Source organism: Labrus bergylta, chromosome 11 (genome assembly GCF_963930695.1).
Source record: "Labrus bergylta chromosome 11, fLabBer1.1, whole genome shotgun sequence".
NCBI lineage: Eukaryota > Metazoa > Chordata > Actinopteri > Labriformes > Labridae > Labrus > Labrus bergylta.
The window spans coordinates 21274935-21294360 of NC_089205.1; the positions used below are offsets into that span (position 1 = coordinate 21274935).

Consider the following 19426-nt stretch of genomic DNA (forward strand, 5'->3'; position numbering starts at 1 on the left):
ACGCATTTATCGTCAAATAATGGCAAAATGTCGTTGATAATGCTTTTAAAGAGAGCACTCACAAATGTTTTAAATCTAAAAATGGATGCAGAGACTGCTCGACCTCATTGGTAGTCTTAGAAATGAAGTGCAGTTTTCTGGCACTGATGGCACAATCACAAATTCAGATTAAACTTAAGATGATTAGCTGAAAAAATGCTCACAACAAAGGGAATGTATGAGCTCTATGTTTGCTTTCCTGTAGGGCAAGCCTGTGGGCATGAGAGGCTCTCACTTATGTATGAGACGATTGTGCTTTATCATGGAAAAAGCCAATTAACTGTGAGTTTTTAATTACATTTCTCATGGTGTACTGTCTGAAGCCTCAAATCGTCTCTGCAGTCTCTGTCCTGTTGTGCTCTTCCTCCACAGAGTAGTTGTGGAGGCTGAGGATTAAATCATCGGCAGGGCTGACTGGGATGGGGATAACAAGAAAGAGAAAGATGCATTTGGGAGTGATCAGCCAAACCACAGGACTCCCTTTCTGCTCTTTATCCTCGCACAGTTCCCACAATCCCCACCTTCTCTCACCCGTCCCTCCTCCCGCAAAGACCACGGAGTGAAACCTGAACCCTGGAATTACACCCGCTTCACCTCTCCCTCCTTACCCTCCCCTAACACCCCCCAACCTCTAACAGTGAGAGTGTGAGGGAACATGGTGAGAGGCAACACGGGCCCTGGCAGTCATCCGTCAATCCAGTGCCTATCATTTTGCCATTCAACACCTTCAGATAGTGAGAGGAGGGAAAGACAAGGAGGGCTCATTCTTTTTTAGGTTTATATAATGTCACTGATCTCTGAGGGCCAGCTCTGTGGAACGAGCGTCACTTTAGTTTGGACTGTGAACGAGGAAGTACTGATGTTACCCCGGACAGTTTGATTTTCAAACAAAAGGGAGGAAGTTTACTGATTTCTCTTTTTTTTTTCAAACTGAGATCAAACATTACATCTAAACAGGCAGAAAGTGATGTCAGATGATGATGATGATGACAAGATTTTAAAACCATCCTATTATACTCATTCCTGAGTAAAGGACATGGGCCAATTTTCATTGAGGGACCACTGGATGATGTGATGTAAAGAGAGGGTGTGGTAGAGGGATACAGATAAAACATGCAAACATGAAATACGATGTTGAGATACAATAAGGTACAATAAAAAGCAAAATGATGTGATGCAATAAGCCTACCATATGATGTTCCTATACAATACCATACTGCGGTACAACATGAGGTCTTTTAATTGGGCTCTTAAATCAATGCCCTGACTACCCTTATGTGCTGTATCCTTAGTTTAGAGGGATACTGTGCCGTTTTACAACACCTAGTTTCTGGTGTTTTTCATTCAAATATTCAGAAGTTATTATTGTTAGTTTCATGTTAGGGTGTTTAAGACTCCTTTTAACAATTGCCTTCACAAAAGGAAAGACATTTGGTGGATGTGTTTGAAGAGTGGGTGGGAAACAGAAGCATCTCACTGAAGTGTTAGAGTGGTGAAATGAAAGAATGAAAGGTTCTCACTTTACGATATATTTGCTGGCATACTACTTAGTATATCTTTGTTTTGGTGTCCGACCTGTGCCCCATGATTTTGGACATGGTTATTATTAACAGAAGGTTACTTCATTTCACATCCTTGTCTAAACACTCTATAGCACTCAGGACAAATTGTTACTCAAATGGCTGTTACCTCTCCTTCTCTTTTCTAAAAACACACAGCATCGCTTCTGCTGCACCTGGTGACCCTCCTTATGAACCTGACACAAACACACACACACTATTTAGTTTCTCAGATATTTACATAAATACACAAACACACACACACACAGGTACACAAACACACACAAAAACAAATACAGGTTAGATAGTTTTTCTTCTTGTCCAGCCCAGAAACCTCCGTAAAACCCTGGAAAACTGGATTTACACACATACACACACACACACACACACACACACACACACACACACACACACACACACACACACACACACACATACACACATAGTGCTGGGGTCAGAGGTGTTGCCTGAGTAGTGTGCACAGTAAGGTTAGGAGGTAGAGTTCAGTCCGGTGACAGGTGAAACTGCTTTCATGTGTGTGTTCCCAGCAGGCCTCGGGGCAGGTGAGCTGAAGTCTCCACATGCAACCAATGTCCACTGTCACCCTGCACATATAACTCTTTCAGTTTCACACAGTATGTCCTGTTCCCCCACATTTTCATGTGTTTCAAAACACTGTGTTACATAAGCAGGAATAGTTCTTAGATATTGACATGCTTGTTGTCTATTAAGATCACTGAGAGTTGTCTTATAATGAGCTACGTAAGGTACCAACACATTTTAATTTAGACACTTTATTTCAATATAAAACCCAAATGCAAAACATGTTTACAAAAGCCTAAAAGCCTAATGAGGAAACATACTTTAAGACTAATGATTGTTATGCTGTTGCAATACCAGCTGTCTTCACTAAACTTAAAGTTGCTTTGACGATTATCTTTGATCATCAACATCTCCTGAATTTAAACTCTCACAGGAATAAAAGCCCAAAGTTATCCTAGACAAAAAAAGACTTCACATCTCACATTATAAAGAACACATCGCGCATCAGGAAGACCAGTTATGATATTTTCTATTATTAGATTCACAGTTGATCACAATACTTTAGGTTTCTGAATGTATAACAATAAAGCCTTTTGTAATGTATTTTCTGATCATGTGTGAAAATATGTTAGATGAATATTCATAGGAATACATTTCACTAAACTAAGGTTTAAGGGGGCATAAGGAGGATTCATTAAAATGTCATGCCTTTAATTATTACTATAATCTTAGCATTTTATGACTGTAATAATGTGTGAAATATCGTAGTATATGTAGGGTAAAATACATTCTTTCAAGTTGGAAAGAATCCACACAAATGAAAAGTGAACAAAGCAAGAAAGCATAATGCTCTACTGCCCTTAATTGGAAAACAAGCCAGCATAATGAGTGTTCTTCCTCTGTGGAGCTCCATTTTGAAGTCAGGTTAAATGGTAAAAAACAAAACCATTAAATATATGGCCTGCAACTTCCTTAGTAATGACAAAAACTTTGTGAAAACTAAGTGAATCAGGGAGGAAAACAACTTCAGTTTAATATAGTAGAGTCAAGAAGGAATGTTATTAAGGCCCATATAGCACGTTTAGAGAGAAGAAAGTACTTTACTGCCTCAACAAAAAATACAGAACAGAAACAGAGTAAAAAAGAAAAACCTTAAAATAATTCACATGTTTAAAAAAATCTCCAAAGGAAGGTGTAGAAGTTTGAATGCATTTTTAGATATCCTAGGTATATCCTGATCATTTCTCCTGCTGTTCTATTAACTTCCCCCTCTCTGTCCGGTGTGTTGTGTCTGAGTGATGCGGCAGAAAACGGGTCGGGACAAAGCCGGTTAACCAGCAGGGAGACGGGAGGGGGGGGCCAGGGAGAGAGAGATAGGAGCCCGGGGCCCGCTGGTGCCGGGGTCGTGGGATCAGAGCAGGTTGTGGAGGTGTGGGAGTGTCTGCTCGGCCCTCTGACCTTTGTCACTGAGGATTCCTCTAATCCTGTCCTCAAAGAGCATACGGACATAATGGAGAGCCATGAATGGAATTAAATGGTGACCATTAGAAGGATCTGTGTCGCTATTCTTCCTGTTTGTTTAGCCCTGGTCAGCCTCACGTTTTCAGAGTAATCAGGCGTGTGATGGAGGGACGGCTGGAGACTCCTGAAGAGGCTTGGTGAGAGCACCACAGGACAACAGTTTATTTGAGATGGATATCCACCTAAATTTAAAGAAAGACGCGACACAAGAAGGCAGAAGAGGGATAGGAGGGGGGGGGAGGTCATTTGTAAATCCACTTCAGATTATTTGAGTCTCGACCAGAGTTCACATGTGTTTCTCACAGGAGGAGGTAAAGAAGCGCTTACCAATGCCTTCTGGATGATATGGGTACCACTGCAAAACAACAAGGCATCATGAATAGTCTATTACACCGGTGTCATGCAAATAAAACTCTTCCTAATTTATGGCGAAGAACTGACTTTGAATTTTCTGCATACACAGTTTAAAAGGACGACCTCTTGTGATTTTATATAAAGGTAACGGAGGTAAACTGTAAAATGAAGAAGGATCGTTTTAAGGAAAAAGTGTAATAATGTTCGTTTGCTCTATGGGTACAATGAGTTGTCCTTTGTTGTCTCTCTCTCTTTAGTTTGAGTGAGAATTAGAACAAAACCTAAAAAAGGCACCCTTATATAGTGTTGAAATCAATGACTAAATTTATTAAATAACATTTGGGTTGCCATGTCTGAAAGCCTCTCTGCTGGCTTACTTATTCAATTAATACAATGTAAACTCTACATTTCTAAAAGTTGTGAGAAAGGACATTTACAATCTACTCTGTGTTTCATATTTATTGACTGGGTAAGACGTTATTGTCATTTCCAGACCATTTGAGGTCTAATGTAGCAGTTTAAGAAACTAGTGTTTTACAAAGTGGGGGTCCGGACCCCCCGGGGGATTGCCAGGGGGCGCAAGGAGGGTCCCTGTAACATGAAATAAAAAATAACTAACAAAATCATTTGTGAAATTGCTTTTTACAATATTTTGAGATGTTATTAGATATCAAAGTATGTTGTACTATTAATTGTTGTTAAGTCAGAAATTACAAAAAAATGTTTTAATGAAATGAATGAATAGCAAGATTATGAATTGTAGATAAAAATAAGGAAATATATTAAGAAGTGAAATGTCTGATTTTTTACATTTGCTATTGTAATATACAGGAAAGATTATTATTAAGACTATGAGGCTAGTTATATAAAAAGAAAGTCAAAGGAAAAACAAGGTGATTCGTATTATCCCAACCTGGCAACCAATATTAATCAAATCAATGGATTTACACTGATCTTTAAAGTGCTTGAAATTGATGAAGTATTTATTGACAATGTTTTATCATGGTTTAAAAGTCTAGCACAATGTATGAGGAAACATAAACTAATAGAACATCAGTGTCATATTTCTGTTGTCTTCTGTATTTTGTCTGTCAAATGATTTTCGAGTCTGTTCCCCTCCACATGCAGCAGAGTGAAGGTCAAGGGTTCAACTCAAAAAAAAAGATGATACAAATGCATCTGCAATTTTTTTACATGTTGGTTAATAGCAACATTAAGGACCTGCTCCTGTGACTTTCCTTATAGTATAAATGCCTATGTGTTACTCATATAGAGGGCTCCAGACACATAATAATTAACAATGTAGCACCTTAACAGCAACCATCTGTCCGGACACGTTTAAATGATATTCAAACTTTGCACTTTTATCACTAAAATAGAGAAAATGCATTCAGTAACTGATAATATAAAAGCATATCAAGGATTTCAACAGCTCCTCTTGTCTCTCTTCAAAACACTGTTGACTCGGCAATGAAATGACAGTTAAGAGACATTTTAGTGAGTAAATAAAAAACTGAATCAGTTATCTTGAGCTTATTTTCACATTATGTCACAGGAGTTTCCACACAATGTACGCTATTTATCATGCCTCTCACTCCACGACCTTATTTATCATCCAACTACCACGAACTACAGTTCACTTCCACTTAATGTGGAGTAGACCGACCCCTAGTGTCAGATAGAGAGAACAGACGGGGGTCTCCTCTGATCTCGGTATATTAGTCCACTAAATGTAAAAGGCTTATTCATCAGAGCTGTTGCCTGAATAAACTAAATAAAAATGTGAGTAATTATATATGCAGGCCTACTAATCTGATCGACTGAATAAACTTATTGAAATGGTGGAGATGTGTAACCTCTCCTATCAGACGTAGCATATCCTACCATATAGGCTCTGAAAAACAGATGTCAATGGATATAAGATAAAAATGGTTAATTTCACTCAATATGAAATAAAAGCCTGCCATCTGTTTAAAGAAACTCTTGTAAAGAACCAAATGTTACTTAATAAATAAATACATAAACAGTGTTTGAGACTTTCCTTCGGGGGCTTATAGCTGCGTGTTGCTTCTTTCTACCAGCTGACGTTGACGGTGATGACAAACACTAAATGAATAAAGATCAAAGAAGGTGTTGGCAGCGTGTCATTACTCCGACTCCAGCCCTCCAAGGCCCCCGGCACTCTGCATACCTCTCCGGGCTGGGCAGAGCCGGGGAGGCCTCTGTGCTGTGGTGGGTGTGAGCTTTGAAATGTATTTAAGCACCGACTGATCACATATTGTGCATCTCCGATCAAGAGTTTTACTTTGAATCACTGACACCATGGCAAGCGTTGAGAAGGCACCTCTGGGCTCCATCGAGAACCCGATCAGGTTCATGGATCAGGATTTTCAGACCATCTTGGAAGAATGTCTGAAATCCGGAGAGCTGTTTGCTGATCCAACGTTTCCAGCTGAGCAGAAGTCCATCGGCATGCCAGAAGATGCGGATCCGAAGAAGGCGATCAAGTGGCTGCGACCCAAGGTAGACCAGGTCACGATGCGAATGTGGGTTCAGGGACAGGTTGTCATCCAGATGTTGTTAGGGGGAGCGACTTGATGATCGATTTGCATCTTTGCTCAAACATTTTAGCCAACATATTAATACATTTCAAAAGGATTAATAAATGGTGAAAGTATTCATTTGTCTACTCATAAAACAAAATAAACAAATAAATCCAACATTAGAATAGCTTCCTACATTGAAACAAAGTCTGATCTGCAGACTATCATTTAATTTTTGAGTTTCATAAAGGAGAGTTCATAACTAATGTAGCCTACATGTTAGAGCCTGAGTTGTTATTGACTTGTGCAGTTTAAGATAATGACATTGATATGAAATGTACCTTTAGGCACACAGAAACAGAAAAGGTGCTTTGTAATGTAGCTTACAGATCAGGTAGTGATTCTACAAGGTGTGGCTCAGGTCTGAAGAACTTTTTAACCTGGAGCATTTCTTCAGGTGGTGAAAAAAAACAAACATAAAAGAAACAAGCGAAAAGAGAATCATAGATGTTTATCATAACAAATCAGTAAGACAAGGCCTATTTAAGGTATTTTTAGAGCGATTCCTTAGACTGACACCAAACAAATAAATTCAGGTTCAGTCATCTAGCCTGATTATTAACTGATAAAAATATGTTTTACACATACATGAAGAGCAGATTTTGAATTCATTGAATACAAAAGATATTCAATGAATTCCTAACAGAGAAGTTTGTGTAGTAGAGCTGCAAATATACATTTTCAAAAATCATTGCAGATGCTGATTTAGTTTTTAATTAACACTCAGAAAAATGTCAGAAATTTTTCATAACATTTTCTTACTTTTCTTACATTTCTTCTTCTTGTTCACCAACAGCCCGAAACTCCAATATATTTAATTTAGTGTTGTGGAAAACAAATCAAAAGACGGCAACAATTTCAGTTTTTCTTAATCCAGGACCAGATAAATGTTGACGATTTTGCATTAAAAAATGATTTTTGTTATTATTAGAAAAGGATGATACTGTCAGAATGACATCAGTCAATTCTTATTTTGATCTTCTTTTCTTTTCTAATAGTGCAGACTTATATTAGGTTTGGTCATATAAACATGAAGTTGGTGGTGTTATAGCATCATGTCCTGACATTGTCCTCCTCTCCGCTCTGAAGGAAATCAGTAATAACGCTGTGTTTGTGGAGGACACGATGGGGACCACAGACATCTGTCAGGGCCAACTGGGTGAGTTCATCAGCAAAGCATCAGCCTCCACAAACCTCAAATCAATGATGACTGAGGTTTGAACTACAATACGTCAGACTGAGATGCCGAAAATGTGCATTGCAGAACATTCACTCAACCACAACAAATTATAATATAACATTACGTAGTTCATATTCTATGAATACAAAAAAATAGTGACTTCAGCTCTTATGCACCACACGGCCACAGGGAGCCAACTTCAAACACTCAGCGAGGGGGAAAAGGAATGACTCTGTGTTCCCTAAACCCCAAATCAGCAGGGGGTCTGTTCCCAATCGTAGGCTTGTGTTTAACAGCCCACAGATCCTCCTCAAATCTCAGATCTTCAGTCTGTTTCCTATTTGTGATAAACTAAGAGATTGTTTTGTGCACGAAAGAAAACTTTCCTCCGTCATCTGGGACTCTTAAATATTGGTCCGTGCCACCAGCTGCGTGCTGATGTTTCAATAGCTTGAATCATTATAAACCTCCCCTTTCTTCTGTATCCCATGATGGGTTTTCAGTGATTTATATAGACTCCTAAAGTATCTGTTGCAGCAATAACAAGAGGAACATCCCAGAACAGATGTTTGTTGTTGGAGAGGAATGTAGCTAATGTGTTTGTGTGTGAGGGAGCGAGTCTAACCTGAAACGCATTGACAAAAACACAAACCATGAGACTTTCTACAGGGCTAAAAAAAAATTAAAAGATTGCATGTAAAATTTCACTGAAAGGCACAAAGAATCTTTTGTATTTTCACATGAGCTCAGTGTGTTTCTCTTGTTGATCAGGTAACTGTTGGCTGCTGGCGGCCCTCTCCTGTCTGACCATGCACCAGAAGCTCTTTGTGAAGGTGGTGCCACCGGGCCAGAGCCTGTCCAAGACGTACGCAGGGGTCTTCCATTTCAGGGTGAGAATAGTTACGACTAGTTGTACAAAACAAAACGTCTGACTCCCTCATCTTTGTACTTGGAAAAACAAATGCTGATCAGAGGATGCAAAATATACATTTGACATAAATCCAAATGTTTAGACAGAAATAGTTAAGTTGCAGTGAGGATTCAGAGCTCACTGACCGTGTAGCAGGAGGCACGGCTAGCACTCAAGACCCCCCTCATTTTAAGTGTGGCAGTCATTTTTTGTGTGATATAAATATATTTATATGACTTTTGAAATATAAGGATAATATCAGATGTTATAATGACAGCTGAAAAGAATTCCTAGGCAATTTAGCATAATGCTTTAGCGCTATAAAATTCAAGGATTCTTTTTTTTAGATGATAATTGATTTAGTAAAACCAGAGATACTTTTTATGCAAAATATATTCACAGTCTTTGTCTCAGACCAAGCAGTAACATACAGTATGTGGCTGGGAAAAAAAGCCAAGGCTTACAATCAGGAGCTTTAATAAAATTTCCAACTTAACAGCAGAATTGAACATGTTTAAACCTATTTTCAGGTGACAGGTGGGTGTTCCAAGCTCTCTGCTTTGTGTCATACAAGTTTATCAAAGTCGCTAAACTTGACACTGTGGGTATCCACCAAAAAGAGAAAAAGATTGTCTGCCATTAACAAATGTGTGTATCAAATGCTGAAATCAAGCTTTCGAATCTGTAATACATGCCTCTGACCTACATGTTGTTATGTATAATCAAAGGTGGAACCCAGGTGTCTCATTACCCTCAAAGCAACCCAACCACAGACATATTTGAGGGAGATTCTGTTTTGTTTAGCTGTTAGTGGCAAATCCTTGAACTGTTAGGCTCCAGCAGAGATGAGGACTAGGTTCTATTTGAAATGTATTTTTCCGTAACTGGTGCTGAGTCAAGTGACCCTACTTTTGGTTATTTATCTTTTATTTCCCTTTAAGATGGATTCTGCTTTGTTGCTTATGCTTTGTCTTAAAATGATTGATTTTTTACAAGCTGTACTTTTAAGACATTCATGATTCCAGGTGATATCTCAAGTGATGATGCTACATATGACACCTCGTGTGTGTTGTGTATGTGTAGGTGTACAGAATTTGAGACCTGAGTATAGAACAAGCATCGACGATCAAGTTTGATTTATATACAAACACTTTATGCCTTATATTTCTACTCACTCCTTTTATGTTATCAAAATGTTTTTTTTCATTTCTCTGATTTTGTCTATTAGTCCACACTTTGATCCTTTTCTTCTTTAACTTTGGAGCACAGCTCTCAAACAGGTTTAAACTCATCCTGCAGACAGTGCTGCACTGTGGTCTCGCACGTACAAAAAGAATAAACATAAAACCTCATCTTTATTACCTCATCAGATGCGGTGATTCTAATCTGGAGCATTCATCATTCACCGGCTCTGACCTGCATAGAACAATAAAAAATCCCTTTATTAGACGAATTAATCATTTCACATCAAGACAACAAACACTCCAGTTAGACATAGATCACTTTGACTTTTTTTTGCTCAGCAATTATTTTGCCCCAGAGCTCTAGACCCTCCGAGACTGTTAAGGAGATTGTGACATGATTTAACAAGCAGGACAGAAGGACTGGAAACTCATTTTGCCCTGTCAGGGTGATTGGAAAGCAGTCCAGACATGTAGGTAGTGACTACCCCTGGGAAACACACACACACACACACACACACACACACACACACGCACACACATGCATACACACACAAAGCTGCAGGTATGAAGGCCAGTACAGGCCTGCTCTCGGCCTCTGTTGTGTACACACAGTTAGCAGTACAGTACAGCCCCAAAGTTATGACCAGTAAATGCTGTGGGAGGTGCTTTGATAAGTTTAGACAGAACAGAGAACAACATGTCTTTATTTAATTTCTCCACAGGGTTTTATTCTTAAGATCTGAACAACTGATAGTTTCATAATAGTTCTAGTTCTAGTTCTGTTTTTATTCAGTGTAGAACATTCCGTCTTTTGTTGATATTTTTGTTTTGATTTGTGCCTGAATATGTGAGAAAGAATAAGCTTCCAGATCTTTTATGGAATTAAAAGCAGAATCATCAAATTTTTGCATTTAAATGTCTTCAATCTGGCCCTTCTATCTTAGCATTTTAAACATTTTTAGAAGAGTTGCTTACCTCTCACATGTAGGATTCGGCCATAGGCAGCTAAAGTCTCTTCATTTATCTGGACAATGATTGATCAGTAGAAGCCCACAGCACTTTGGTCAGCTGCTGTTGTTTTTAAATGTGCTTCATAAATAAACTTGACTTGACATTTTTTAGTAATAAAAGACCATTTTAGATCATTCATGACTTATGACTTACTTCCGTGGAGGAATTTTTAGTCAGTCAGTCAGTCCAGTAGCAGGTGAGGAGTGGAGCTGAGGCGGCCCTATAGTCTCCTGGTAAAAAGAAATAACTCGCCCAACTGTCAGTCAACACAACCCCGTCCCACTTGTTTAAATGCATTATCATGTTTATTAAAAGAGAAAACTACAGTAGAAGACGTGCATAGCAAACACATTTTAATTCCTTTATTGACAGGTGGGACAGTGTACTCTGTTTTTTCAAATCCAGCCCTTTGAAAAAGTTTATATTTCTCAATAACCATCTTAAATGAAATGATATAGACCTTGAGTTGTTGAGTTTGCAATTTGTATCTGCTGCCCCCTAGAGGCCATAAAGGAGTTTATTGCCCTAATTTTCCTTTAAAAAATGAAAGTCTTTCTTATTTACTTTTCTCCTGATTTAATTTTATCCATTTATTATCTCCCCTCTCTCTGTCTCTCTCTCTCACTGTGTGTAGTTCTGGCAGTATGGTGAGTGGGTGGAGGTGGTGGTGGATGACAGGCTGCCAGTACGAGAAGGCCGTCTGCTCTTCAGCTACTCTCACACCCGCAACGAGTACTGGAGCACCCTGGTGGAGAAGGCCTATGCCAAGTCAGTTGCCACTAGCAGCATATGTTTCTGGGTTGTAATGTCTGAGATCAACCCACTCTTTTCCTGTGTGTGTGTCTTTGTGCGACGCTACTGTGATTTCACAAATACATACAGCCACCAGAGAAAATGTTCTCACCTCTCATGTGTAGGCTGATTGGAAGCTACGGAAGCCTAAAGGGGGGCAACATTTCAGAGGGGATGGAGGATTTTACTGGAGGCATCGCATACTCGCGGGACGTGTCGTCTAGTACCCCTAAAGTCCTCTGGAGGTCTCTGACGGCCGCTCTGTCCAGAGGCAGCCTGCTCAGCTGCTTCATCGAGGTGCACACACTCTTCAGACTGATTACAGCTAGCTAAAGAAGATGAGATATAATGAAATTAGATTATTCTCTCTTTTTTTAATTGCACAAGTTTAGAAGACCTTTTTCTCTTCACAGGCCAAAAACTACACTGAGGTTAGTAAAGTGACAGGAGACAGGCTGATAAAGGGTCACGCTTACGCTATCACCGACACAGAAAAGGCAAGTATCACACCACAACACTCATCTACTGCTGTGTCTTTCACAAAGAGTTTTTTAGTGTCTCTTTATTACATCATGTTGTCTTTTCTCACACTACCTCTACACCACTTCATGTTATGCCTTGTCATTTCATCTAAACTATAAATAATGTATCACAATCTGAACATTTAATCATTTCCATCTCTGTTTATTTAATCTAATCTAACTAAAATGAAATGTGTATTTTAATTCATTGAGTGGAAGCACAGTCAGATCAAACACAAATAATCAGTTTGAATCAAATCAACCTGATTTATAATCATAATTTGACCTCATTTTAACCAAATAATCAAATCTCATATCCCTTGTTTTCAAATGTTATCATAATATCCTAATCTGACTTTATCTTATATTCCATCATTTCACCAAATAGCTCATCTTTGCATTACGTCTCAGTCTTTCCTCTTTTCAACTCATTTCTGAGCTGAAATGACATTTTGTAATTGTATATTTTGATTTATTAGTCATCTCATGGATAAATCTAAGATCTAAGAGTTTAATATTTTAAAGATGACTTTACTCTACAGTTTTTTCTCTTTTCATGTTTCAGGTGAATAACGGTTCAGATGAGGTTTTGTTGCTGAGGCTGAGGAACCCCTGGGGATTTGTTGAGTATAGTGGACCCTGGAGTGACAAGTGAGGACGTTTGAGCACGTTGTTGTTGTAGCTCACAAACTCATAGATTGAATCACATTCCACAGTGTTTTTATGTGTCTCTTTGTTGCTGCAGGGGTACAGAGTGGGACAATGTGAACAAATCTGATAAGGAAAGGATTGATCTGAAAAAAAAGGAAGATGGAGAGTTCTGGTATGTGGAGAAAAAAACAGCAGGAGAGAAGACTGTTGTACCTCCCTTTACTGAAATAAGAAATATAAAAATCACATTGTGAAGATATTCTACGAATAGTGAGAATCCTTTACTCACGCAATGAACTATGAGCACAGTCAGTAAAGTTTGAAAACTGTTCAGTTCAGTGTTCACCCTCAGTGTTTTGCTTTTATATTTAATGTTACTGGATTCAAACTGAAGCTGCAATAATTCATCTGTTACATTTGACCAATTTTTGTTTTTCGGTTTGAGCTAAATTCAAAACCTTAGACATTGTTGGGTAGTCAATCAATCAGTCAATCTTTATTTGTATAGTGCCAATTCGTAAAATTGTTATCTCGAAACAAAACTCTAAACATTCTAACATGAAAATTTAATCAATATACCCAGATTTGGATTTGCATGGTTTTCAGCTGTAACAGAATGTTATGATAAAAAGGTGAATAAAAAGAAGATGATTATGTGAGATGAATGGTGGAGCCAAAAGTATAGAATATTTGCCTCTTCAATGTATGAACAGATGTAAAAAGAAACACAGCATTTAGTATTTCCATTTAAAGGATGATACTTTAAATAGGAATTGAATTTGTATCTCAGAAAAGCACTAGTGGGTAAATCTCTCACGTGAATTCTCTTCTCTATCAGGATCAGTTCTGAGGATTTCTCCAAACTGTTTGACATCGTGGAGCTGTGCAGCGTGAATCCAGACAGTCTTGTAGAGGAAAAGACACCCAGCTCTCCATCTTCTCCTGACTCCTCTTCCACCTGGACCATCAGCGAACATGAAGGATTCTGGATACCGGGAAGCTCTGCTGGTGGAAGCCGCAGATACAGAAGTGTGTTTGTGACCTTTTATTTACAAAAATACGCATTGGATATTTTCAAGAGATCATTTATGTGATCAAAACTTTGCCTTTGTCTCTCAGAGTCTTTCTGGAAGAATCCTCAGTTCGAGCTGGTTCTCACAGAGAATGACCAGCAAGGCGAGAAAGATGATGATGATGATGATGATGATGATGATGATGAGGAGGAGGAAGAGATGACCCCCGAGGAGAAGAAGAGAGCAGAGAAAAAGAAGAAGAAAGCCAAACAGTGTACCGTGCTGGTGGAGCTGCTGCAGAAGAACCGCAGGCGGAAGAATAAAGTCCACTTCCTCTACGTTGCTTTCCACATCTTCAAGGTCACATCACTTTTTACACTTGATGTTGTTTTGGGCCTTCTGTTTATTTCACATCAACTCACACTTTGTTCTGTCTTTATTCTCATCTGCAGGTTCCCTCTGAGGTAATTATCTTGTGAACAATAGATAAATAATCTCTTATCTCAAATTATATCCCAATAATCATGACAAGTCGATTACTAAGTGTTACATCCTTCCTCTCACAGCTCCAGGGTTCGTGTCTGACCAGCGACTTCTTCACCAAAAATTCCCCCGTGGGTCGCTCCAAGAAATATCAGGCTCAGAGGTAAAAGGCCATCATGAGAAGAAACTTTGCTTAAAACATTGTTTAATAGTTTGTTCACAAAAAAAAAGAACATTTAGGGGCGCTGGTTGTCTGGTTAACGCGCCCGCCCCATGAACGCAGGCTAAAGTCCTGTAAAGCGTGCAGCCCAGGTTCAAATCCAACGTGTGACTCCTTTTGTGCATGTCCCCACTCTCTCTCTCTCTCTCCCTGACTTCTGAATCTATCCATCGTCCCACATCTCTAATAAACAACCTAAAATAAAATCTAAAAAAAAAAAACACCTGAACATTTGGTTCTGGTACCTTTAGCAACTTAAAACCAGTTAACCATTTTGCAGTTTGTGTACTGTATAAAATATATTGTAAATATAATATAGCTTGGGTGTAAATGTTGAAAGTCATAAAGCTGAAAGCGTGTAGGTTTGACATTTTTTTAACTTTGTTTCTCAGAGGAGTGTGGAGAATGCTGCACCTGGACCCCGGTAACTACATCATCGTGGCCTCCACCTATAGACCAAACAAGTCCGGAGATTTCTTTATGCGCATTTTCTCCAAGACTGGAAACACTCTGGGGTAAGACTGAAGTGATTTATCTGTAAAATTAATAAACGTATTAAGACTGTAAACCAGCATGGAAATTAAGACTACTTAGCTGAATATAATTTGTTGGCCTTTTTTTTTTTTGTATGAACCACATTGTGTTATGTGTTGTATGTGTGCGTCATACATTCTGGTTAAATAATGTCCCACAACACTTCCTGAGGGCTCCACAGCTCCTGAATCACCTCCCGTCTCTCTCACTTTAAACAGCGGAGTCATGTCACCCACACTGCCCTCAGATTGGGTTCACAGCGTCATACTTTTGCATATTTCAAAAAACTCTAAAATCTTTCAACAAGAATAGACTCATAAAACCAACTTTAATAAGGGAAACGGTCATTGTTACAGCAGAGACCAGTGGAGTGCTCCAGAATATAAAAATGAATGCAGACAGAAAAAGCCCCCATGGTGTGTAGTTCTGAGGAACTCCCTAGTGGATAGTTCCTCTTCCAAAAGTCCCCAGAACAGTTTGGTCTGAAATCACCTATTGTTAATAAAGGTAATTATTAATTAGGCGCATATTGCTGTTAATCACACACTGTATCCCAAAAGTAGAAGTTTGACTTTCTATTGCTACTCTAGCAAAGAAAAGGATCCTTGCCAGTATACTTCTTTATGTGGAAGCTTGAGAGGATTAACACTTTTAATTTAAAGGACTAATGTTGACTTGTGTGATGTTTTCTTTGTGCTGCAGTACTCAGGACTTCACTTGCTCCTCTGGCTTCCTCCCTGTAAGTCCACATACATTTGAACACAAGGCACAGCTAGCCAAAAAAACACACAACAGTACGTTTATGTTCGTCTGGTATGTTTGTGCTGAACAGGTTATGGCCACTCCTGTCCTCCCGGAGGATCACGTGAGAGTTCAGCAGACTTTTGAAGAGGAAGCTGGCCCAGTAAGAACTTCCACATGTAGTACTACAAAGCTTCAGTGTATTCAAGTTCAAAGTTGTGTCCTCTGTTTGAAATATCTAAACCACTTTCTTCTGTCTTGCCTTGCAGGATGACAAAGTGAACGCCAAGGAGCTCATGAATCTGTTTAACTCAGGTTACAGTGTAACACTTTAAATTCTTTGAGCTGGATCTAAACATGACAAAAAGCAGTTTTTTTTTCCACTGTGCAATACCTCACATGGCCACTAGATGGGAGCAAAGCAGCTTCACTCTAAAGCAGGAACAGTGATGCCTCACAGGTCAGCAGTCTAGACAGAGGCTCATAGCTGCAGTCAGATAGAGTACAGTCAGCTGGTTGACTAAGAAAAGTGACTACACTTGTCCTCACCTTCACCTTTTCTCAGCTTAATCCAATTTAAAACCTTCATTTATTTCTCTGTATAATCTGTGCTTTTCTATCTTTCTATTGTGATCACAGTTTTGGAGAAAGATTACCATCTGCCTCTGGAGACATGCAGACAGCTGATCTTTGGAGAGGATGTATCCTTATTTTGTGCCCAACATATTCTGTAACACTGCAATTTGATTGTTTGACTCTATGCGTTTGTCTGGATTAACAGGAGCAAATCGATGTTCACATGAGTTCACATCTGATCCGTGATTGTCCCTTGCTATAGTTTTGAGCTTCATTTTGGGTTTGTTTCTCGCTGCTCAAGCAATTCCAAACCCTCAGTCCTCTGGGTTGAGTCATAACGTGCTGCCCTGCTGTTCACTTTCCTGCCTCAAAACTTTATCGCCTTGTCTTCTGTCCTGTGAGGTGACCTTAACTTCTTCCGGCAGACAAAAGGGCGCCCTAGTCTCAACCGTAAACAAACAGAAACCCTGCTGTCCAATCTGCGCACTCTGCAGGTAAGGTCTGTGTATGTGTGTGTGTGTGTGTGTGTGTGTGTGTGTGTGTGTGTGTCATTTTTATTCACTCTGCTGCTTCTATCTTCTTCAGTCCATCTTCTTCCAGTATGACGAGGACTCCTCCGGCACTATGAGCCCCTTTGAACTAAGCACAGCGTTGGAAGCTATTGGTATGAGTGCACACACACACACACACACACACACACACACACACACACCTGAGTCTACTGTATATTGGCACACAGATGGTGTGGCTTCACACCTTCCTCCTCTCCTCTGTGTCACAGGGATGAAGTGTGATGGTCAAGTGGCTCATCTGCTGTCTGCACGCTTCGCATCTGGAGAGCTTCACATGCCCTTCCATGGCTTTGTGTCCTGTGTCACAAGACTGCGCAAGCTTTTTGGTAACACACACACACACAATATTGTATCATTATTAAATCAGTACTAGACATAGAAAAGCTTAGAGACAATCTTTTACCAGTTGGCCCAGATATCGTAAAAATGACATATGTGCACAGGATGCTGCATGTATGTCATCTGGAGAGCATTAGACAGTTGTGAGTTCAAGTTGTTTTTCAACTGTGATGCTTACTTATACAGTCATTATAGCTACTATAAACATGAGCTATGTTTGGAAAACTGCTGTGGTTGAATATGTGAGGAATCATGTGACAGATGCAACTTAGATCTTCAAATCGTCAATGAAATTTCTTTTACTTTTGGACAAGTTTCAACATCTTCTCTACAGTGTTCCTAGACGTCTTTTCAACAGAAAAGTGCTCACTGGGACATTTTAGAGTTAATATAGTACTTATTGCTCCATTACAGTCATGTGACAAATGTAATTACTGTTTTCGTTTCAAATACATATTTTTAATTCTACTAGAAACATGACAACCTGACAAGAATTAAATCATTGGATGCTTAACTTTTTTCAGATTTTTGCAACACAATCCCCCTGAGTTTTATTTGTATTTGAACTCATCAATAACCTCTCATTACCTCTCCTCCTCAGCTCTGTTTGAGTCAGAGAGCAGTCAAGAGGTCAAAGACAGAGGCATTAACTCTGTGAGTATCAGGTCATATTTAATCATAATATATGATCTATATTTGTATATCTTATATGCTCCTACTGACCTGGATCTGTTTTTTTCTGCTTGCCTGTTCCCTTCACAGTGGCTGCTTCAGTTCCTGATATTGTGAAGATGCTTTATGAAGAGGGTCATCATTTAAAAAAAACAAAAAAAAACCAGCTAATCCACAGTCTGCTGTTCCTTCTGAAACATAAACAATACATATAAACATATACATCTTTTACATCCGTTCACCCATATGTGCCTTATTCTAAAGGAACAGCTGTGGATTTCCTCTGCTATCTATCCCTTAGTCCTGATTGTAGGCTCCATATAAATAAAAGGTTCAAGGTCTAACATACAACACAGGAACACACAGTTATATGAAACAAGCACCTTCTCCATCCAGGCTTCCCATACAGTTTGGTTTCGTTAGTTTTTTGGAAGGGACAGTGTATATTAATAAATAAACATGCAAACATGACAGAATCAGCCAAAAGGATTTTGTTCTGTAGTCCACGGCCAAGGTTTTCACAGGGAACACAAAAGCAGGGCACACGGTTTAAAGAGACAGAACACACAGTTAAGGGAGAAACTATGAGGCAAGTGTATTTATAGAGGATTTTTAACAAATCTACATTTAAAAAGTGAAATAAGATTTTTTTTTTTCAAAGCGCTATAAAAGAAATATGGGCCATTAATCAGAGCAGTGTATATTAAATTAACACTTAACAAAAAGATGAATGAAAACAATTATTAAATATTCATGTTTGAGGATGCAGAACAGCCCTTTAATTGTTTTCTTATACTTCAATATTCCTCGACAGTGTACTTAGGTAGATATTGTGATTACAGATGATTGTTGAAACTTGGTTCTCATTGTCTTTTCAAATCTTTTCCAACATGAAAACTGTTTGTAAACCCAAATAAAATTCACCTTTTAATCATTTCTTTCTTGAGTTTCTCTTCTCTTCGTTGTGCAGTGCTGAAAAGTGAAATCATGAATGAAATGGTCCACATAACTGTTGTTACACAACTGAGAAAAAAAATATATATCTCTGCATCCCCAACACTTTAGTCATCTATGCACACATGAACATACCCTGGGTAACATCTACACACACACTCACAGTCAGAACGAGTGCTGCCTGCCCCACTGAGGGTGTGAGGGTGATGTCTCAGCAGCGCTACACGCACCATCTCTATTCTTATCACACTGACGCCACGTACAGCGTCAACACACACTCGCCCCCTCCTCCACTACATTTTCTCTCTCTCTCCCTCCCTCCATCCTTACTCTTTCTACCCCCCCTTCTCTCTAGTAACTGTCTTATAAATTTGCATCCTCCACCTCCTCCTCCTCCTCCTGTTACATGCTGACTGACACACACACACACACACACACACACACACACACAGGT

General features: G+C 39.1%; 1 protein-coding gene across 1 annotated transcript; it reads left to right on the top strand.

Annotated features, from left to right (window-relative positions):
* The first annotated feature begins 6227 nt into the window (after positions 1 to 6227).
* capn12 (calpain 12) lies at positions 6228 to 18952 on the top strand. The gene is made up of 22 exons (XM_020636136.2): positions 6228 to 6539; positions 7709 to 7778; positions 8571 to 8689; positions 11539 to 11672; positions 11822 to 11993; positions 12110 to 12193; positions 12783 to 12868; positions 12963 to 13040; positions 13707 to 13897; positions 13988 to 14241; positions 14334 to 14345; positions 14448 to 14527; positions 14977 to 15099; positions 15821 to 15857; positions 15951 to 16022; positions 16129 to 16174; positions 16499 to 16560; positions 16861 to 16929; positions 17021 to 17099; positions 17217 to 17333; positions 17948 to 18000; positions 18109 to 18952. Exons 1-22 carry the CDS (start codon positions 6339 to 6341, stop codon positions 18133 to 18135), a joined length of 2166 nt encoding a protein of 721 aa, XP_020491792.2. The 5' UTR covers positions 6228 to 6338; the 3' UTR covers positions 18136 to 18952.
* The last annotated feature ends 474 nt before the right edge of the window (positions 18953 to 19426 follow it).

Excerpts from the sequence above, each read along its gene's own strand:
- capn12 (XM_020636136.2), top strand. The coding sequence starts at position 6,339 with ATGGCAAGCGTTGAGAAGGCACCTCTGGGCTCCATCGAGAACCCGATC. Across the intron at positions 12,194-12,782 it reads CTATCACCGACACAGAAAAG|GTGAATAACGGTTCAGATGA; the intron begins GCAAGTATCACA and ends TTCATGTTTCAG. Across the intron at positions 13,898-13,987 it reads TGGAAGCCGCAGATACAGAA|AGTCTTTCTGGAAGAATCCT; the intron begins GTGTGTTTGTGA and ends TTTGTCTCTCAG.